Source organism: Thamnophis sirtalis, unplaced genomic scaffold (assembly GCF_051295495.1).
Source record: "Thamnophis sirtalis isolate CommonGarterSnake01/CBP01778 unplaced genomic scaffold, rThaSir2_p1.2 scaffold_8, whole genome shotgun sequence".
Taxonomy (NCBI): Eukaryota; Metazoa; Chordata; class Lepidosauria; order Squamata; family Natricidae; genus Thamnophis; species Thamnophis sirtalis.
This window is the reverse complement of record NW_028261388.1, coordinates 26801069-26824099: the sequence shown is the minus strand read 5'-3', so window position 1 is coordinate 26824099 and position 23031 is coordinate 26801069. Positions and strand designations below refer to the sequence as shown.

Below are 23031 nucleotides of genomic sequence, written 5' to 3'. Positions count from 1 at the left end.
GACTTGCTGATGACTTCCTGTGAGGGTTGTTTTTTTGAGAAGCAAGAACTGTGTTATTAAATAATAGCAGAAATAATTATTTGCCATGGTGCTCCCATATAAGCATTCCACCATCTTGAGCATCCATTTATCCCTTTGTCACCTGCTGCTTTAAAAACAATCAATGCTATCATAATAGGGTATTTATATTGCCTGAACTTTCTCTTCCTTCATGCTTTGAGTTCACATAGAATAGAATAAATTCTTTATTGGAAAAGGCCAAGAAAAATAAAATAGAATACAATCATCAAGAATCATAAGATACAACACTTAGTGATAGTGATGTTACTAATAAGCAGTCAATTTTGTTTTCCTTCTGTAACTAAAAATTAGATGTAGGGCAGAACCTTTTCCAAATAACAATTGCATTAACTCTCCCTCTCTGATTCATTCCAATTTAAATGCTACATGGCTTTACTCATTCTTATATATCTGATAAAGCGAGCTGTAGTTCAGGAGAGCTTTTTATAAAATTTGTGCTCAGAAAAATTATACCAGATTCTTTCTGATTTTTTACTCTCCTGGAATAACACAGCTTTTCTCCTACTGTGCTTTGTTAGCTACTAAATCTAAGTATTCCAGCTGGAAAATAAAGATTTGTATGGTTTTATTATATATCATTTTACTTACCAATTCTACAATCCCCTGTAAGATCAGAGATACACTCTTTTGAAAGGTCGTAGATAACAGATATTTAATAACCAGGAAGGAGTCCCTTTTGGCCAGTGTTTTTTTTAAACCTAAGATCACAACCTTGTGTTAGGAAATATATTCTACTTTATCAGGACTTCCAAAGAGCAAACCCTTCGTTATTTTCCCCTTAAAAAATTAGAAGTTTCATTGAACTCAAGGAACTTTCGGCTGAATATTCATTCCACAACTTATCTCCAAGACTATATTTTATTGCGTTCCTATATTGAGCCATTCTGGTAGGAAAAGGCACGTTTCTAACAGAAAATCCCCATTCATATTCAAAGCAGGCTGACAATACAAGAGAGCACTTTTGCCCTCTAGAAAAATGTCTACCCCGAGGACAAATGCCCGGTTACCAATCAGGTGACTTGAAGCAAGTTCTGTCTCTTTCCTAGGAGAGCATATTCTGTTGCCTACGTGACCTGCCATAAGATTCAGGAAGGCATGCTTAGGAGTAGTTTCCATAGCAACTACGACGTCTTCTCACCGACTCTCCCCCTCCGGGTGGAATAGAACTCACAACAACTTTACGGAACATCCTAAGCAGCAAAAGACCTTACCGGACAGGTGGGAGATGAAACGCGCCTTTGCTCCAAGATGGCAGAGCCAGAGCCAGAGCCAGAGCCGCAGCCAGAGCCGGTGCCGGTGCCGGGGTCGGGGTCGGTGGAAAAACAGGTGAGGAGGCGCTGCGATGAGTCAAACGGTGGGAGAGAGGGAAGAGAGTCTCGTGGAACAGCCTCTAAGGCAGGAGTCTTCAAACTTGGCAGCTTTAAGACTTGTGGACCAGCCAAGCTGGGGAATTCTGGGAGTTGAAGTCCACAGGTCTTAAAGATGCCAAGTTTGAAGACTCCTGCTCTAAGGATACCTATTCTTCTTCAGCCTAAGAACCTTCTCAATCTTTATGTATGCAAAAATAACTTGCAGATCCCCAACGACCTCCAAAGCCACCCAATGTCCAAAAAAGAGTTGCCCTGTTTGGGAAGGGATCCTCTTCTATCCCTCGTACACAGCAGTCTTCGGGAGCCTTAAGATGAGTTGGACTTCAACTCCCAGATTGCCCCCACATAGCATGCTGGCTGGAGGAATTCTGGAAGTTGAAGTCTACTCGTGTAAAGCTCTCCAGATTGAGAAACATTGGTTTGAATTGACACTCTCCAGAAATTTTCACACCTAGTAGTCTCAGACAAGAAGCGCCTAGGGTGGCTGTGCTGTAATTTAAAGGGCATCTGATGTAAGAGAAGTTGGTATGGACTAGAAACTTTATTAGAGTGGAAGCATAAATTTGTTACCCAGGAGCAAGAGGCACTGCAGGATTGCAATGTAAAAAAAAAAAAAGCAAGGCTGCAATGAAATTGAAGGGAACACTTTAAATATTTGTTGCAGCTTTTCCCAAACAAAGTTTGGGAGTTCAATCTCTTACAATTCCTGGGCACTGCCTGGGAAGATTTGATTAAGAGACAATTAATCTTATGATTTATCATATCATACTTGTATTCAGTGCTAGAAGAGCTGTAATTCAAACACAACAATGTTTACACCTTCATTGCATTTATCATTATTCTTTCCTTGTCAAGCTGTACCTGTTGCCATCCCCCCAAACTGGATCCAATTTATGTTTACTTTGAAGTGGATTCTTCACTTCAAAGTACTGGTAGTATAGCCTTTATTGTCATTGTACATCATGCATACAATGCAATTGGTTGTATACATATTGTTTACTTTCATAAATTGAAAGTAAACATATAGGGCACATAAGATTGCAGTTCTAAATCCTAGAGATCCAGGGTGTCGTGGTATGTAACCTAACCAAGTTAGTACATGTAAATAAAATAAAATCCCCTTGAACAACATCAAATTGTTACAAAATGTTCACATTTATTTATTAGCAACACTACAGAACAGGTTTGCCTTGGATTTCCCAGATCACGTACAGATCTGGTATTACCTGGTGATCTTCTACTTAAGTACTAACCAGGCTCAGTCCCGTATAGCTTATCCAGACAGATGAGGGCTGCTGGGATGTTTTTGGGTATTGTACATTTATAATAATAAATACACAAAATGAACTGTTGAAATATAATAACATTCTGAGAAGTTTGGTGAACTGGTTGTAGGAAGAAATCATTAGGGCAGAGAACCGTTGTTAAATTACTCCACTGCTATGGAGAGGATATAAACTCCAGCAGGCTTCAGAAATGAAGCTCGGATCTTCAGGATCCAAGTTTTGCTTCTGCAACCTGCTGCAGAGGTTCCCTTCTGTGCCCGGCATGGAGCTGCCTGCCCTTCTTCAGGAGGCAGGTCTTTCGCTCCAGCTGCTTAACGGCCTGTTTGGTTGCTTAATTGCCAAAACAGGTGGGATTATGTTTGTTGAGTGAGGCAGTCATAAGGGTGCCTCACTTAACAACCACTTTGCCCAACAATCAAGATTCCAGTTCCAATTGTGGTTGTAAGTTGAGGGCTTCATATATTGGTTGTTATCTATCCTGAATGATGTGTATATTTTTGGAAGAATGGGTTTTAAACTTTTAATTCATGAACTAATTAAATAGTCTACTAGAGAGTCTATAAGAGAGAAGGTAAAAGGAAAGCTACTATATTTGACTAAGTATTAGCGTGCATGATAGTACTACTGTTTTTTTAAAGGCATACTCAAAATTCCCCCAAAGGCAAAACAAAGAGAAAATTATGGAGTATAAAAGATAAATGCAAAGTAGATAGCCAAACTGCTAGGCAAAGTTGATGCAATTACTCAGATTAACCAAGACAATGTAATATGTTAGACATAACCAGAAATTGAGTTAGATATCCACTTCCTGTTTCTTAGACAGATCCATATTTTTTTCTGATCTGAGAAGTGACTGGGTTATGCATTGCACTAGGCCACTGTTGGCATGAGTTTGGCTCGTTCATATAAGGATCTAGCTTTTGTGCAAACTAAAGTTGCATTAGCAGCCTAGATCCTTATGTGTTAGATATATCTTACTATTGTTTTGTTGTTGTTTATGTGATATATGAGCTCAGCCCTTGGAAGCAGGTGACACATTAGATATTCAGGAGTTACAAAAAAAAAAATTAACCTGAACAATGGCTTGCCATAGTTTTGCATAGGAACAACAGGCTTCAGCTGAACCCTAGCAAAACCCTGGCTAATAGAAAAGATCAAGAATCAGAAGTTCCACCCCATGTGTGTAGATGTTTTTTTTCAAGAATGAATGGTTATTGAACAAATGTGGATTGAATACAAAAATGAATGATGTATTAAAGAATAATTAGTGGTTCTAGACAAAGGGAATTCCATGGATGGAATTAATGAAAGATGCTGACAAAGGAAGAGATGGTAAGTTTTAACACAGACAATGAATAAAGGGGCATATGAATAAAGAGGAAGTAAGGATAAATTAAAAGGATGCTGTGGCTCAGTGGCTTGTCGATCAGGAAGGTCAGCAAGTCGGCAGTTCAAATCCCTAAAGCTGTGTAGTGGAGTGAGCTCTTGTTACTTGTCCCAGCTTCTGCCAACTTAGCAGTTCGAAAGCACGTAAAAATGCAAGTAGAAAAATAGGAACCACCTTTGGTGGGAAGATAACAGTGTTCCGTGCGCCTACGGTGTTTAGTCATGCCGGTCACATGACCACAGAGAAGTCTTCAGACAGCGCTGGCTCTTTGATTTTGAAACAGAGATGAGCATCGTCCCCTAGAGTCGGGAACAACTAGCACATACTGTATGTGCGAGGGAAACTTTTACCTAAGAATAAATTGCAGTATAAAGAGTTATGGGAAAGTACTATAAATGCCATTGGTGTAAAGTAGATATATTTTCTTTTTTTATTACTTTACTTTTTTTCCTACTACTTTTACTCCTTTTCTGTATTTTCAGAATTCTGCTTCTTCTGAAAGAGAATAATATGAAGGGCATGTCTATATTGTAACTGAAGATCAAATCATATATAAGAAAAATGCATGTTCATTTCTGATTCTTAACCGGTTTTTTTCTGATTTGCATATACTGTAGGAACAGCCTGAAAAAGTTCTGATTACTGAAGTGCAAAAAGAACCTACATTAACAGTGCCTATAACTGAAACATCTAGGACTAGTAGCCAACTACTTGAAGTAGTGTTATCTATAGATCAAGTACCAGAAGCTTCTGAGCCAACTCCAAAAGCTTCAGCGCCACAAATTGAGACTCAGTCTCCCTCTTCATCTTTCCAAACTCTTCAACCTTTGCCGTCTCAGAAAAAAATTGATTTTCCAAGGGCTTTGATCAGATCAGTGGAAAGCATTGTGCGGGCTCAAGAATCAGGACCTCAAGAAGTGGTACAACAGACTGCTCCACCAGCTCAAGTTCCTGAGGAACCTGTTGAGAATGAGCCAATGCCAACAGTTTATCTAGATCCTTTTGAGATTTCTCTTGAATACGTAGAGAGGCATAACATCCTACAGATATTTCAGGTGACTTCCTCTCTTCTTGCCCTTTCCGACTCTTTAACTTGAATATGAATATTGCAGTTGTTGAGTTGAATCATCTTACCCATCCTTATGTAGGCAAGTATTTCTGAGTTCAGGACCCAGCAGTTTAGGTTTTCTCTGGAGATTAAGGTTACTTCATCCGAGTTTCAAGAATATAGCATTCCTTATTTGTCCCTGATTACTTAAGTGTCCTATGTATTTAATTCAATTCAAAATAACAATATATTAACCACTTCAGAGGTGAAATCCAGCAGGTTTTGACAGGTTCTGGAGAACTTGTAGCGGAAATTTTGAGTAGTTCGGAGAACCGGCAAATGCCACCTCTGGCTGGCCCCAGAGTGGGGTGGAAATGGAGGTTTTGCAGTATTCTTCCCCTGCCACGCCCACCAAGCCACGCCCATCAAGCCACACCCACAGAACAGGTAGTGAAAAAATTTGAATTTCACCACTGAACCACTTAAATGTTTACTATTATTAATTAATGTTATTCCTGGGGGGAGGGGGGAATTAGGATAATATTCAAGAAACAGTACAAGCTCCTATGCTCCAAATTTGCCTTTAAAAACAAAATAGTTCCAATTTTGAATACACATTATGCACTATTATATTGAATACAGCTGATCCTCGACTTAGAACTATTCATTTAATGACTGTTCAAAGTTACAATGGCACTGGAAAAAGCGACTTACAATACAGTACAATACAATACAATACAATACAATACAATACAATACAATACAATACAATACAATAGCAGAGTTGGAAGGGACCTTGGAGGTCTTCTAATCCAACACCCTGCCTAGGCAGGAAACCGTATACCATTTCAGACAAATGGCTATCCAGCATCTTCTTAAAGACTTCCAGTGTTGGGGCATTCACAACTTCTGGAGGCAAGCTGTTCCACTGATTAATTGTTCTAACTGTCAGGAAATTTCTCCTCAGTTCTAAGTTGCTTCTCTCCTTGATTAGTTTCCACCCATTGCTTATGGGTGGAAATTAATACTTATGACTGGTCTTCATACTTATACCTGCATCTCGATGGTCATATGATCAAAATTCAGGCACTTTGCAACCAGCATGTATTTATGATGGTTGCAGCATCTCGGTCATTGGATTGCCACTGGCGACCTTCCCAGCTAGCTTCCAACAAGCAACATCAATGGAGGAAGCCAGAATTGCTAACAGTCACGTGTTTCATTTAATGACAATAGTGATTCACTTAACAACTGCAGCAAAAAGATTGCAAAATCAGGAGCGATTCACATAACCACGATGTTTAGTAATGGAAATTCTCATCCCAATTATGGTCATAAGTCAAGGAATGCTTACAATAAAGTTGGGGCATAAACAAACAAAGTTGCAAAATGATTTCCTAAAACTGTCTTTAACATTTTGTTTCCCAGTTGTACTTGAAAATCTGTTTTGGATCTAACACCTCAGAAACTGATTCAGAAATATTTCAGTGGTAGTATCTGTAATGTTAGGCAAACACAATCAAGTATTTTCAAGCATAAGATATTTATAAAGAAGGCCCAGCATTCCAATGGCCTTTTTTGTTTGTCTTGCTGGATTATTCTCTAACTTAAAGTAAACATTCAAGGTGTCAGCACCTAATAACCTTGCCTGATCTTGAAAACATTATAAAGGATTTGACCTAGTTATGGGTAAGTCTTTGATCTATGAGCACAATTGAGACTGGAAATGTCATCATGAAATCTTTGCAACTATACGTTGAGACATCCTTCTGACTTGACCAATTTTGTTTTATAGATTTTTGCAGCAACTGTAAAGCGGATCACTGTGGTCATTAAATAAATCACACAGTTATTAACCAAACAACAAGGTCATTAAATGAACCCATTGTTTCGAATGGGTGGGGATTTTTTTTTTACTGGAGACCAACAAAACCCTGGAAACCAGCAAAAAATGTTGCAAATTGCAGTCACATGAGGGATGTTGCAACCAGTGATAAAAAGTGAGCCAGTTGCCAACCACCCAAAATGTGGCCAAGGTGGGGGCAAGTGATGACATTTTGCGATGTCCAGAACTGTTTTACAAGTCCTAAAGCACTTGTTTCAAGGCTATTTCACTTTTAAGTCAAGAACTATGTCTTTGACAGAGGATCATTAGGAAATTGTGGGGCTGGAAAATTATAAACCATTTTCATATTCTTGCCAAAAAAGCTACACAGATATATTAACATGGTCACCAGGAGTTGACTCAAAGGACATTTCACTTTTACTACAAAAGAAAACTTTAATATAAGCTGTACAGATACCGGTATTAGTGGAGGGGTAGCAGTGTGCATAAATACTATGTGTTACATGATAAACTAATGACTTTTTATTAATGGTTTTGATTTTTGATTGTTATTACACTTGGAGTGTGTGCATTTTAATACTGTTTCTATGATGATTCTGGTTTGATCAGTGGTGTCTGATAGCTCAGCCATAACAGCAACATCAGATACATTTAACTCGGACTTTTAGTTGTTCAAATAGATGTCTGAATCAAAGGTGGTATTCAGCAGGTTCTGACCAGTTCTGAAGAACCGGTAGCGGAAATTTTGAGTTGTTTGGAGAACCAGTAAATACCACTTCTGACTGGCCCCGCCCCATTTTTCTCTGATCCCGAGGCCCAGTTGATCGAGAGGAAATGGGGATTTTACAGTAACCTTTACTTGGAGTAGGAAGGATCCTTCCCCTGCCATGTCCACCAAGCCACGTCCTCCACACCCATCAAGCAACGCCCACAGAACCGGTAGTAAAAAAAATTGGATCCCATCACTGGTCTGAAGGTATATATATATATATATATATGTGTGTGTGTGTGTGTGTGTGTGTGTGTGTGTGTGTGTGTGTTTATATATATGTTTTTTATTTGTGCTGATAAATAAATAAAGGGAGACTAGTATAGATCTATTTCAAGCTATTTAGCTCTCATCAGCTAGCCATACCCTTACTGGGATTCGAACCTGTGCTGTATTGCATCTTAGGCAAATGTCTTAGCCATTGAGCCACAGGTCTCCTCCTTATCAGCTGAAGCCAGGGAAGAAGGTATATATTTAGAGTCACAACCCCTGGTAAGCCCCAATTATGTATGTGTATATTTATTTATCAGCACAAATAAAATAAAAAAAAACAAATATACACACACACACACACACACACACACACACACATACATACACACACACACATACATATATATATATATATATGTTTGTTTGTGTGTGTGTGTGTGTGTGTACACCAAATGCTGTAATTACCCATTTTTTAATTGAGACAATATACTTTTGAATCTTTTTTATAGAATCGTAGTGTTAGAAGGGACCTTTTAGGCCAGTGAATCCAACCCCTGCTTAGTGCAGAAATTCAAATTAATATACCTGCAATAGATGACTATCCAATCTCTAAATGGATACAAACAGTGAAGGAAAGCCCACCACCATTCTGGGTAATTTGTCCCACAATTGAACTGCTCTTATCACTATACTTTTCCCCCCCCTAATGTTCAATCAGAATCTGTCTTCTTTTAAATTTGACTTGGCTTTCTTCTATGTGACATTTTCTCAAGTGTTTGGAAAGTCCTATCTTATGCACATCCCTTTTCTCACTTTTGAAGACAAAACATTCCCGGTCCTTAGTATATCCTAAGGCAGTGATAGCTAACCTTTTTGTCCTCATGTGCCAAAAACGCACGTGCGCACACACAACAGCATATGCACACGTGCCCATACCCATAATACAATGTTTGTGTGCCCCCCACGCAAGCTTGTGTGCCCCCTCATTTTGGGCTACCTCCCCCCTGTACATGCCTACGTTGTTACAGGAATTATGTCGACCTTGTATGCAGCTTTATTCCTCTCTAGCATTCATCTACCATTGTTCGGTGATGCATTTCCTGTCTCTCTAGGATTTACCTCTATCTGCTCCTGTGAGGCATTTCCTGTTCCTGTTGGATGGATATCGATGGCTTGTATAGTGTTTTGCAGAGACCCAAAAATCAGCTGCTCAGAAGTGCATGCTTGGTGGAGCTCAGCTGGGGCTCGCATGCCGGCAGAGAGGCCTCCAAGTGCCACCTGTGGCACGTGTGTGGCACAGGTTTGCCATCACGGTCCTAAGGATTTAAGTTTTTAATGCCATCATCATGGACACCTCTCAATCTATTCCAATTTTTTAAAGTCCTCCTTAAAGCATTGTCCCAAGAGTGGGATTCAGTACAATTGATAGGGTATGACCAAACCAAAATGACATGCAAATAGTCCTTGTTGAATGACCACTCGGTTGAAGACTATTCATAGTTGCAATGGTGATGAACGAAGGGGATCTTCAATGGGTTCTTGTGTTTGTGGTTGTCACACAGCATCTATGCAGTCATATGATCACAATTTGAGTGGGTGGCAGCCAGTTCGCAACTATGACCTCATAGTGTTCTGTGGTCAGTGATACATGTTCACTCTTTGTGTCCTTTACTGCTGGCTTCCAACAGTAAAATCAATAGGGAAGCTGGCAACTGATTGGAAATGATCAATACAAATGACACTACAACTATACAGGATTTGCCTACTCTTCCAGGAAGACAAGACAGCTTCTATGGGAATCTCCCTTCATTTTATCTCAACAACAATCCTATGAGATAGGGTGGACTGAAAGAGTGACTAGCTTAAAGTCATCCAGTGTGTTTCCATGCCTGAATGTGGACTTGGTTGTCCTATGATTTAGAATCTGTATACAGCCTTCAATTTCTTTCTTTTTAGATACATCATTATTACTTGCTTTTTATGAAATAAAATGCAATTACTGCTTTCTTTATATTTAGGAGATCACGGAAAACTTGGTATATGAGAAACCTGAGAATCCATTAGAGTTTATATTAAAGCAGGTACGTTTCCAATACTTTGGTGAAGAAAAAGGGGCAGTTTTGAGTATATATAGATACATATTGCTTTAGAAAAGATAGCAGTAATACAGGTGGTCCTTGGCTTATGCCCATTCAAACAGTGACCATTCAATGTTATAGCAGCACTGAAAAATGGATAGACAAGTTCACCTCCCAAGGTTCCTGAAAAAGCTAGCTGAAAAAGCTGTAAAACACTCTAGTAAGTGGCTTCTGTTTTTTCTCCCTCCTGCATCATGCTCCTACCCATGCTGGTTTTCTAAGACCCTCCCTGGTCTCCTGCAACTCGTGGTCTACATTGACCCTCCCAGAACATCTTGTGACTTGCATCAACCATCCCAGGCATTGCCTTGGCTTGTCCTACCCATTATGTGCTCTTTAACTATGTTTCTCACCTCTTCCAGCTTAACAACCTGCACTTCTTGTGGTTATGATAGCAACCAGGAGTGCTTGGGATTGCCATCACCAAGCAACACAGTCACATGATGTTGTGCTTTATGATTGCAGCACTTAGTGTCCAAATTGGTGTCATAACCTGAGGACTACCTGTTGCAGCAAATAAATCTGTGATAATACCGGAGAACATTTGTATGCCCATAAGTTGAATTACGAGAAAAATTGTATTGACTTATGGAAGGTAGTAGGGCTATGTAGCAATCTGGATTTGATCTGAAAGAGCTTCTGTGGAACTCTGGGGAGCATAGGACAACGTTTTTCTGTGAGTCATTAAAGCTGCTGTGTTTCTTTCCATATTGCAAAGCTGCAGCAGAAATCTTCTCACTGTTTTAATGACTCCCGGAAAAAGTAACTGTTTTAATGGATCCCAGAAAAAAGTTGCTTTCTATTCCAATACATTTTGAAACATCTCTTCCGAATCAAACCTAAAGCATTGCACAGTTTTAGAAAAAAAAAATAGACCATATAATCCATATGCAAGTACCATCTGAGTCAGCAAATTCTGCATGCTCCAGAAGGAGACAAATCTAATTTGATAGGCAAATCTGGGGAAAGGAGCATAATTGATTTGTTTGCCAGTAAATGGCAAAATATTTTGTTTTCATCAACTAGTAAGCTAGGATTTTATGGCACCAAGTGTGATAGAAATTAGTACACAGGTTTTGAATTGTGCAGTGAATTGAATTTCTTTCACAGTGCTCATAATTTTGGCTTTTAGACAAAATCTGATGATACTTGCAATAATAATTGTTGCCTTACAAGGAAAAATGGTGCTAAATTTCTGACCAACAGCTTGTGGAGAAAAGAGACATTCATAAGAAATACAATGCCTTTTTCTGAATGTGATATGACTTTTTATCAGGGGTTGAAGCAAAAATAGATAAATTTCCATGAAGTAAATAAACATCAAATTAGCGGATTAACATAGGTCAAAATATGTCATCACACAACTCTAGAAAATGGGAGACTAAGTAACGATAAGGCTGAGCAGAGTAAATCTTAACTCCCAACATTTCTCTAACCACCAAGAAGCAGTGTTTCATTGGCTAAAAATGGTCCCCGCACAGGGATCAATTTGAAACCAATCAGTACTTTCATTTCCTCATCTCAACACCTTGGGTTTGTTGTTTTTATTTATTTTTAATATGACTATAGGGGACGCTCTTTATAAAATGCCAGGATTGCAGAAAAACAGATGAGTGCCAGAGTTTCATGGAGACCCGAAATCAGAATTAAATTATTCTGTCCTCTCTGCTCTTATTAAATGAATATATGTTCTGAATTATCACCTTTTGCCTGGAATTTAATGTATTGTATTTTTGGAGTATAAGAAACACCTTTCCCCCCCAAAAAGAGGGTGAAAATCTGGGTGAGTCTTATACACTGAATACAGCATTTTTGGCCTACCAACCTTTGCAAAAGTTGACATGCAGAGGCTTTGGGAGGCTTGCAAAGTACTCCTGGGGGCTGGGGAGGGCAAAAACGAGCAGAAAATTGGCAATTTTTGCCCCCCAGCCCCCAGGACCTCTCCACAAGCCTCCCAAAGCCTCTGCATGGTCCCTTATTTTTTTGCAGAAAAACCAGCTTGTTTTTGCAAAAAACAAACCGTTTTTTGCTTATTTTTGGTCCCCCCCCCCCCCAGCTCCCAGGAGCATTCTACAAGCCTCCCAAAGCTCTGCATACCTTTTTTGCCAAAAACAAGACATGCAGAAGGTTTGGGAAGCCTGCAGAGTGTAAAAACTTTTTTTAAAAAAAATACCTCTTCAAAATCATTGTGCATCTTAGACTCCGGTGTGTCTTACAGTCCGAAAAATGCAATACCTTGAGCAGGTGTATTTAGCAAATACCTCTTGTTTAACAAAATAACCACCTTGTTATCAGGTGAATTATATATGGAGAAAGTAATTGTCATGATGTTTTTAATCAGTGTTCCTACATAGATACAGATATGTGTACAGTATGTCCTATGGCATGTTCTAAAGCATTGATTGGAAGCATTTTTCCTCCAAGTATTTTGGTCTTTGATGGCTGCAGGGGCCATAATGCAGTGTTGTTAATGGATGTAGAGTGTTGAAAATACTTCATGGGATCATTTGAAGGGAACTTGGAGGTTTTCTATTTCAAAATCCTGTTTAGGGCAGGAATCCTCAGTTCATATGAAATGACTGTCCAAAACCTCTAATGATAGAAAATCCAGGAGGCAAGCCAATCTATGGTTTAACAGCTCTCAGAGTCAGGAAATCCGTCCTTAATTTTATTTTTGGATCTGTCTGTGTAAAGTTCCCACTCTTTCTTATCCTAAGAGATTTAAGGGGATAAATCAACTGTTTCTCTGAAGTCTATGTTCTTTTTTTATAGAAATGTTTTTTCCCCTCCGAGCATTTTTCCTGCAAATGCAACGTTTGTTTTCCACACCCAGTCAACCAACTGTTGATCTGTTAGTTGTGATAGGACTTGATTGACCAGCTTGTTGCCAAAGCTGATGATGTAGGCTGAGAGGAAATGACTGGCTCAAAGTCATGGAGTTGGCTTTGATGCCTAACTCACAATCTCTGAGTTTCTCGCTTGGTGCCTTAACCACTAGGCCAAACTGGCTGTTAGGTTTTAGAAATGGATGTGCTAATTTATGCAGAAGCTAGCCCTGCGATAAGGAGAGAGCTGAACTTCTTCTATGATCCCTTGGTTGACAATATTTTACTGAGCCACGGTGGCACTCTGGTTAGAGTGCAGTACTGCAGGCTACTTCTGCTGCCTGCCGGCTGCCTGCAATTTCACAGTTCATTTCTCACCAGGCTCAAGGTTGACTCAGCCTTCCATCCTTTCAAGGTGTGTAAAATTAGGACCCAGATTATTGGGGACAATATGCTGACTCTGTAAACCGCTTAGAGAGTGCTGTAAAGGGGTATATAAATCTAAGTGCTATTGCTATTTTTACAGTATGCATGTATGAATGATGAGAATTTGTTACTGGTGTTTCCATGCCACTCTCCTCCAATACGCAAAAGAAATAAAGGTTAAAAACATCAAACTGTGGCAATAACTATATACTGTCCTAACCAACTAAGGTAGATCACAAAAAACAACCTAACATCGTAAATTCCTTCTTCCAAAGCCCTGGTTTTTTTCTCCCTTTTCAGAAGTTTAGGAGGGAAGACATGATTCATATCAGTGGTGGGTTTTCATTTTTTTTATTACTGCTTCACTCATGCATGTGTGTGATGTTTCTGTGCATGCGCAGAAGCGTCCTGGCGGGTGGGCGGAGCCTCTTCCTGCCACTAGTACCAGTTCGCCCGATCCAGGCCAATCTGGGAGCAACCTACCTCTGATTAATATATATGGAGGCAACTTCTTCACAATTAGGGATGTAGCCATTGAGAAGGCCCTGATCCAGATGTAGATGTTACAGGGTGGGTAGATTCACTTTGAAGCAAGGTTTTAAAAATGACTGTCAGTTAGTGCACATTCTGGAATGGAATGCTATGTAGGCAAATCTCAAAGGGGTCAGTCTGAACTATTGCAGTATCAGTTTAAACTTCTGGGTAGTTTTCAAGAGCAACTCCACATAGTCGCTGTAATTCAATTATGTAATAATAAGGACCTGAAATTCTTCCTGGTCCAGAAAAGCTCACAATTAGTACACAAGACGTAACTGTCGCAATTGTGATAATTAGATAATTTTTTTGCATTATCTGTAATCCAAAATGGTATGAATAATGTTCATTGCATTCATTAGACATTCTACTGTGCAACAGCACCACACATACAAAGTCTGAAATAGACTTTATCCTCATAAGATGTCTTCTGTAATTACTGTTATATCTGAAGAATCTATAATGACTGAAGCCATTTTGTTTTCTGTTGTTTTCTAGGTCCAGACAATGATAACTCACAGGAATCAACCAAATGTGGAAGATGAAAAACAGGAATAAATACAGACAACTGAAAATTTAAGGATATACATTTGGACACTGTAAAGAGGGCAACATGCTTCCATGCTACCCAGTTTTATCCTGTCTGCATGCATATCTTATAGATCTAAACAATATCTGTGGTAACTGAATATGTACTTCCCATGCAGATGCTAGAATATCTAGAATAACAACAACCACAAAACAGTAGTTGCTGTAGCACAGATAGCAGAGAATTTAGGAAATGCATATTTGCATAGGCTTTGTACTTCTCATTAGTACTGTTGCACTAATCTTCTTCATAGTCTGAAAGATTGTATGATCTTATGAAAATAGTAGAGCTGCAGAATGGGTAATATAAATAATCTCTCCCTGCCTTCTGTGAGTGGGAATGTAACAACAAGCTCATAATTAAAAAAACATTCTAGGATTTCAGAGGCTAGCCTCACCTTTTGGTGTAAGTTTGACACGTGTAAGGATAGTACCTTTTTCTTATATAAAAAAGTATGAAGATGTGAAGTACCATTTCCAGAGTAAAGTAGAGCTCGTCTGGTTTATAAATATCATTTATTTTAATATCTTTAAGAGAATGGTTCCCAGACTATTTATCAATATGGAAAGGATACGGTTTAGTACTGTTTAAAGAGCTATATCTTGGTTGCGAACCTACATTGAAGTTAGGTGTCGTACTGGTTTAAATAGGAATTCTTCACTTTAGCCTAATTATGAATTGGCTGCGGTTAATAGACAATCCTACCAAGTGAACTCTTCATAATTTACAGTGTGATTGAAATTAATATCATGTTAAACTTAAAATCCAGGTGCCAGAATTTATCTTGCATTATATTGTTTGGAAACATTAATTGCAATTTCTGATTGAACCTGTTTGGAAATGGAGATAACTGTAATGAAAGTGATTAAGATTATCATATGTAGACTGGAAACCAATTGTTTCTTACCATCTAATGGCAATTTGGAATTTTCCAGCACAGACTTGGTAGTTCTGGTTTCATGCTAGCATCCAAACAATAAACTCTACCTTGGATTTGAGCCAAGGTGGCGCAGTGGTTAAATGCAGCACTGCAGGCTACTGCTAGATCAGCAGGTCAGCGGTTCAAATCTCACCGGCTCAGGGTTGACTCAGCCTTCCATCCTTCCGAGGTGGGTAAAATGAGGACCCAGATTGTTGGGGGCAATATGCTGACTCTCTGTAAACCGCTTAGAGAGGCCTGAAAGGCCTATGAAGCGGTATATAAGTCTACTGCTATTGCTATTGCTATTGATATTCTATCCATCCATCCATCCATCCATCCATCCATCCATCCATCCATCCATCCATCCATCCATCCATCAGTTCAGTTCAGTTCAATTTATTACAGTCAAAGACAAGAGATCAGAATAAAAACACTCAGTAAATATACAATTAAAATTCTAGAATAAAATAATAAATAACAACTAAAATCTATGGTAAAATCAACTCCGTCAATTATACATGGTCTAACTACTAAAATTACAATCCATAAATTGTGTAGCCCATTGTCAGTTTAATACTAAAAAGAAAAGGAATAAGCAGTGCAAAGGGTTTGCCACATTTGTTCTAGCTATCTTATCATCTCCCTCTCTCCATATCCACCCACCCACCGACTTTGGAGATGTTCCTGATGCTAACTGGAAAGGAAATAGAAAGTATTAGTTAACCAGGAAATCAGCTGTTGTGTTTCCTATGTCTTCAGAATGTCTAGGAATGAAAAGATATACACGTAAGACCACAATTGGGATCAGAATTTCTGTTGCTAACTAGGGCAGTTGTTAAGTGAGTTGTGCCCGATTTTATGACATTTTTGCACAGTTACAAAATGAAACACTTTAGTTGTTAAGTGAATCACACCATTGTTAAGAAAATCTGGCTTCCCCTATTGACTGGGCTTGTTGGAAACTGGCTGGGAAAGTTGCAAATGGTGATTACATGACCTGGGATGCTGCAGCTATTGTAAAATCCTGTTGTAACTTTTGTAAATATAATATGCTAGTTGCCAAGTGCCTTAATTTTGATTACATAACATGGGGACATGACAGTTATAACTATGAGGATCAGTCATAAATAACTTTTTACAGTGTTGTAACTTTGAATGATCGCTAAACAAAATACTATAAATTAAGGACTACCTGTATATATTCAGAATTTCCAAGAGCCAGTTTGGTCTAGAGGCATCAGGCTAGAAATCAGGAGACTCTGAGTTCTAGTCCACCTTAGACATGAAAGCTGCTGGGTGATTTTAGATCAGTCTCAGGCAACAAGCTGACAGTGAATTCCTGTCACAAACAATGGATCAATATTTTGTTGAAAAAAGACGACCTCGCACTTGTGGTAAAACACAAGGAAGAAAGTGTGTGTGTGTGTGTGTGTTCAGGCTCTGAGATCCTGAACAATAGATTGAAGATTTTTTCAAAAGTTTATTTTGCATATTTTCTAGATCCAAGATCTACCTACCCCTCTTCCCACCCACCCCTCTTTCTCTCCTCCCTCTGCTTCTAGCAAAAAATATATTGTAGCACCATCAGTTAAATTTGACAGTGCCCTAGCTCATTCAGTGGGAGACACAACAACTAGGCAGAGGGCATTCTTGTTTATTTTAGCATGTAGTGTGTGAGAGAGTGAGAAGAAACGAACTGAACAGCTACGATGTTCTGAGGCATTATAGGATTTAAAAGTATATGGGAGTTTTCTATGTAACATTCTAGCAACCATAAAGTTCCAGGACAGTAGTATCTTCCTGTAATCTGTTCTTCCTTCAAATGGAGGCAGCAGAATAGGTTGCAAATTGTCCCTTTAGGCATTGGTGTGAGTGGCACCACTTTCTTTATTTTTACGCCATTTCAGAGTTGTTAATGATGCAAGAAAACTAATCTTTGTGGATCAGGGAATTCCCTTAAAATCATATTTGGTACCTTAGTAGGTAATTCATGTTCTAACAGCACTACCTAGGCACAAGAGAGAAATAACAACATATCTGGCTAACTGAGTTATGCAGAAGGAGAAAAAAATAAAAGAAAAAAAGATACTAAAGAGAATCAGACAGTTCTATGAGAAATAAGCATGCTGATGTCAGTTGTGTGCACGTTATCTGCATCTTTACAGAATATAATATCTTAAAATAAGTCATGGTTGGAAGAATAGAAACACACACCTCGACATTTATTTTCTTGCAATTCTAATTAATAAAATACCACAGTGGAAGAAATAAAGGTAAAACTTTTGTAAAATTTCCGTCTGTGACCACCAGATGGCATCAAAAGCTTATAATCTTGCTGAAGAAACTTAATAGAGATGTAAGAAAGCAAAGGAACAATTAACAGGTTGTATACAGCCCAAAGCCAGCAAGTCAAAATAAAAACCTGAACATAATATATACTTCCAAATACTACAGTTTTAGCTCCATCTAAAATAAAAGAATCCTTGAGCACTAACAAATTGGAAGTCATGTAGACTTACTACTATGTCTATGGTTTTCCATATGGTTTATGGATTGATTTAATGTTTAATGTTTCTTAGTACTTTACATGATAATATGCTCCATTTCTAACATTTCAAACAGATAGTAAATGTATAAAATTTATGTTTATTATCCCCATAAACCAAGGACCTCTACAAATTGTTAATTGTATTTAAGATGGCTATTTAAGATGTACTTCTTAACAATTTGCCTTCTATATTTGCAATTTCAGAATTGACAAATGACTATTCAGTTAATTTTTTCAAATAGACTTCTGGGTGGAAAGTAATTTAACTGCTGTTTCTTTTCCAACCCATCTTTCTGAATCTAGAGAAGCTTTGGAAACAATTAGAAGGAAGTTGCAATTATTTTTAAATAATTTGCCACTAATGCTGAGTGTTTGGTTCTCTTTTATATTATGGGAATGGGGAAATAGCTGCCATCCACTTGATATGTCCCCAGATTGTTAACCATGTGAGAATGGGACTGATGGTTTGGAGAGTAGATAACCTGTGCAATGGCAAATGTCATAGCCATCACTGAAACTTGGTAGGATGACTGACACATATGCCTGAAACATAGCCTAGGGATGCTATAACTTATTTGAAAACAATGCCCTCAACAAAAACTGAGTGTTGCACTACTTATAAATAAAGCACATGCCAAAACTGCATGTATTGTTAAGAGCTTTGACATAAGAATAAAAGAAGAGAGAAATCAATGTGACATCCTCATGGCATTTATTATAAACTGCTTTGAGAGGCAGCAGATACAGATCTTTTTTGTGTCTGGTTACCAACATTTCTAAAGAAGCACACAATAGTGATAATGGGAGATTTCAGCCACCTTGAGCAGTGCTGTAAATCTAATCCTGCCAAGAGTCAGAGGTCCAACCAAGTCCTGTCATCTTTTGTAGACAATTGTCAGGAGATAAAAGAACAATGAAGCCTGGATCTAATATTTATCAAGATGGATGAATTTGGGGGCAACCATGTTGTCCTTGAATTCATGATATCAAGGGCAGAGAAATTAGGAAGAGCCCTATTTCTATTTTAAATTTCAGAATAGATTTTGATAAACTCAAAAGGTAGGTTAGATGAAATGGTTTAAATTCCTGAAGGAGGAATGAATGGATAAAATTTAACAGGAACAAGTATGAAGTCTTGTATCTGGAGAGGGGAGGAAAGGCACACAGAGTGGCATATGTATCTTGTTCATAATACCTATGAAAAGAATTTAGGTGTTTTATTAGCTCACTAGCCTACTATGTTCAGTTCTAGACAGACTAACCTTAAAATAAATGACTGAGTTTAGAAGAGGGTTACCAAGGTAATGGTGTCTCTAAAATAGTTAAAAGATCTAAGTATATTTAGCTTCAGATAGATAGAGCAGTCTTCAGATATCTCAAAGGTTATCTCAATGTGATAATTAGTGATGTCACTAATAATGCCTATCCTTTGAGGATCCCTCTTTAAAGAGGTTTTTTTTTTCCTTCCCCAAAATTGTTTTTTTTTTCTTTGTATTTCTACAAATGTGTGGATTTATTCATGCTGACATCTTGATAGATTGGTTTTATTATGGTTTGCTGCACAGTCATTTGTGATGTTCAGACTGGATTTGGCATTTTTATCCACCCATTGGAATCTTGCAAGGATGTGGAATAGACAGATGTTGATGTTTAATGGTTGTTGCAAGAGATAAGCTGTTCCAAGTTAAGCTGCCTTTTGCAATTGACCAATTAGGATGTTGCCAATGCCAATGAGGTTCAAGTGATGCTCCAGTTGTTTTGGGATTGCACTCAAGGTCCCTCTTCCTATTGGCATTCCTATTTATTTATTTGTACTTATATTTATTTATTATCACATTTATTTGTCACCCATCTTGCAATTCAAAGAAACATTTGATTTTAGAAATATTTAAGGCTGCCTAACTTTTCAATGACTCTGGGGGAGAGTACAGTAAAAAAACAACAACAACTGTACAATGCCATTATAACAAAGGCTAAACCCACAACCCAAGTACTAGAAAATAAGAGAATCAAGCATGCAGAATCTAACACATGCTCTGTCGCAGGTCTAGGGAAAAAGCCAGGTTTTCAGAGCTCTTTTCAACACAGCCAGGGTGAGGCCAGATCATGTATTTTTAATTTGGGAGATGGACCTCTCAACTTCTCAGTGGTACTGGCCAATATGAACACTGACTCAATTTTTATTGTATAGGCATTAACTTGAATGAAACCATTCCTTTTAATATCATTTCCAGAATTTCATCAGATATCTCTTTAGTTTATGGCCTGTACAGGCAGGCCAATAAATTGTCTTATTATATTTATATTCCATTTTCTTTTGAGAAGCATAATGCAGAACATGTTTTCTCCTCAGTGCAATTCTAGGAGGTTGATTGTCAATGACATAACAACTGGCTTGCAATGACCTCATAGATGAGTTCACACAACACGTTTATCTTAGATACTGAATTAAACTTCTTTCTGGATTCACTCAATATATTCAGAGAAAATCAGTCAAACAGCTTGGATTCACAGAATACATAAGCTACACACACAAACATCTTAGCAAAATTAACAAACATAGTAGGTTGTGAGTATATAGCTATTAGATATTTCACTGGCCCAAGAAGTGTATGGTATGAATCCAGCCATTGAGTGCCTTGGTTAAGTGAGGGGTCCATTCTGGTTTTCCTACTTTCAATTCACTCTTACTGATTCTCATAATACCCTGCTTCTTTTAACATAACTGACTCATAGTGGAACAAAATAGGATACATCTTGTGGCAACTTAAAAAGATAAACAAATGTGTTGGAACATAGAATCACAGGGCTGAAAGGAACTTGGGAGGTCTTCTAAGCCAACTCCCCTGCATGAAGTAGGAGAACTTATACCATCCTGGACCAATGGTTGTCCAATATTTTCCTGAAAGCCTGCAATGATGGACTGGGCTATTCCATTGATAAATTGTTCTCACTGTCAGGAAATTTCTCCTTAGTTCCAGATTGGATTTCTCTTTAATGAACTTCCATCCATTGCTTCTTGTCCTGCTTTCTGGTGCTTTGGAGAATACATTGTCCCACCTTTTCTCTGCGACAGCCCTTCAAATACTGGAAGACAGCTATCATGCTATTCCTAGAAATATCTAGTTCTCTCAATGGTTCATTATACTACTTAGCATCCAGACCCCTTATAACCTTTGTTACTCTTCTTTAAACTATTTCTATGCTCAACATCTTTTTTCTATTATGGTGTCCAGAATTGGACACAGTATTCCAAGTATAGCCTTACTAGTGCAGTATAAAGCTATACTATCATTTTAATTACCTTGATGCTATCCCTCTGTTGATGAGTCTAAGACTATGTTGACTTTATTGGCAGCTGTAATACATTGTTGGTTCATACTTAAGTGGTTCTCCACTAGGACACCTAGATTCCTCTCACAGTTTTACTCTTGAACCAGGTACTGCATAGTCTATATTTGTACATTTGCTTTTTCCCCCCCCTCCTAAATGCAGGACCTTATTTTTCTCACCACTGAACTGCATCTTGTTGGATAGGGCTTAATGCTCAAGTCTATCAGGAATCTTATGAATCTTGAGTCTGTCTTCCAAATTGTTAGAAATCCTCCCATGCTCCCTAGGTTGGTGTTGTCTACAAATTTGATGAGCTCCCATCCTAGACTCACATCTAGATCATTTATGAAGATGTTGAGATGTTGGGCTCACGATAGAACCTTGAAGTGCTCCACTGCATGTAGATGTAGTTCCTCCTTTACCTTTTGGATGACAAACTTGTTAGAAGCCACCTGAAGAACCTGTTTGATGTCCCATTCGCTGCAAAGTTTGTGTCCCAGTTGATGCCAGAGTAGTTAAATTATTTCGCTACTACAGTAGTGTGTTTCCTGATCAGAAAAAAGTTCAACTATTTACTCTGCTTGAATGGATAGCCTGTAGTATACACCTACAGCAATGTCATTTCTTTTTCCTCTAGTAGTCACCCAAATGCTTTTATCCTTGTTATTCTGTATTCAATAGATATGTAGTGATTTCTTTACTTACACTACAACTCCTACTCTTTTGTTGGGTCTGTTACTTTTGAACAATTTATATCCTTCTAGGACACAGGTATCAAACTTGATTGCATCACAGGCCAAATCGTGACGTATCACGATGTTTTTTTCCCCTTTTTTCCTAGGTGGGCTTGGCCTACATGTGACATATCCAGCCCGCGGGCTGCCAGTTTGACAAGCGTGTTCTAGGAGTACATTCCAATCATGGGTTCCATACCACCAAGTTTCAGTAATGGCAACAATGTTGTATCTGCCCTCATGTACTAACTAGGACTTCAAGTTTATCCTGTTTGTTCCCCATACTTTGAACATTAGTGTATAAACATCTGAAACTTTTATGGCTGACCCTGCATGTGCTTCTTACATCTGTTTTTTAACTGAGTTCCTCTCACTTCTTTCCACTTCCTTCCTCATTGTCTGATGCTTTGGGGTTTCATTGCCTTCACAGTGAATTCCCACGAAAAACAAGAATACCAATAATGTTACATCTTTAAAATACTACAATGAGAACAGAGTAAAAGTGGTCGGCCAGCAATAAAGCATATTTAGGAAGTTCCTGATAATTTCATTTAAGAGGGCAAGGAAGATGGAAATGATGAGGAAATGAGGAATTGAATAACTGGTTTCACAAGTTACATTGGAAAAGAGCATTTAGTGAGAAATACCAAAAAGTCTTCACATTCGTATTGCAAGGAACAGAAATGAATATATATCTGCTAGAAATCTCTACTTCAAGTGCTCTAAGCATTTACAAAAAATAGCTTAAAACCTGTTTGGAAGTGAGAGGTGCTCATTCAAGGTTGTAAGTAGTTACACAATGATATCACTAGAGGGGGTGGAACACTTCTTCAGCCTCTTGGGAGTTCTTCTGAACCTTCACAATATGTGCTTCGTGAGCATAAAAGTATTCCAATTTCTCAAAAATGTTTGTTTTGAAGAAGCAGACTTTCGGAAGTACAATGTGTGCTCTCCCATATTTAAGTTTATCCTCAGAAAGTTA

General features: G+C 38.3%; 1 protein-coding gene across 1 annotated transcript; it reads left to right on the top strand.

Annotated features, from left to right (window-relative positions):
- The first annotated feature begins 1191 nt into the window (after positions 1-1191).
- Positions 1192-22373, top strand: TEX55 (testis expressed 55). The gene is made up of 5 exons (XM_014057230.2): positions 1192-1407; positions 4742-5179; positions 10019-10081; positions 14422-14603; positions 22157-22373. Exons 1-4 carry the CDS (start codon positions 1330-1332, stop codon positions 14479-14481), a joined length of 639 nt encoding a protein of 212 aa, XP_013912705.2. The 5' UTR covers positions 1192-1329; the 3' UTR covers positions 14482-14603; positions 22157-22373.
- The last annotated feature ends 658 nt before the right edge of the window (positions 22374-23031 follow it).

Bases quoted from the DNA above. Each gene is read 5' to 3' on its own strand.
- TEX55 (XM_014057230.2), top strand. From the start codon at position 1,330: ATGGCAGAGCCAGAGCCAGAGCCAGAGCCGCAGCCAGAGCCGGTGCCG. The intron at 5,180-10,018 runs GTGACTTCCTCT...CTTTATATTTAG, and splicing joins ACATCCTACAGATATTTCAG to GAGATCACGGAAAACTTGGT. The intron at 10,082-14,421 runs GTACGTTTCCAA...GTTGTTTTCTAG, and splicing joins TAGAGTTTATATTAAAGCAG to GTCCAGACAATGATAACTCA.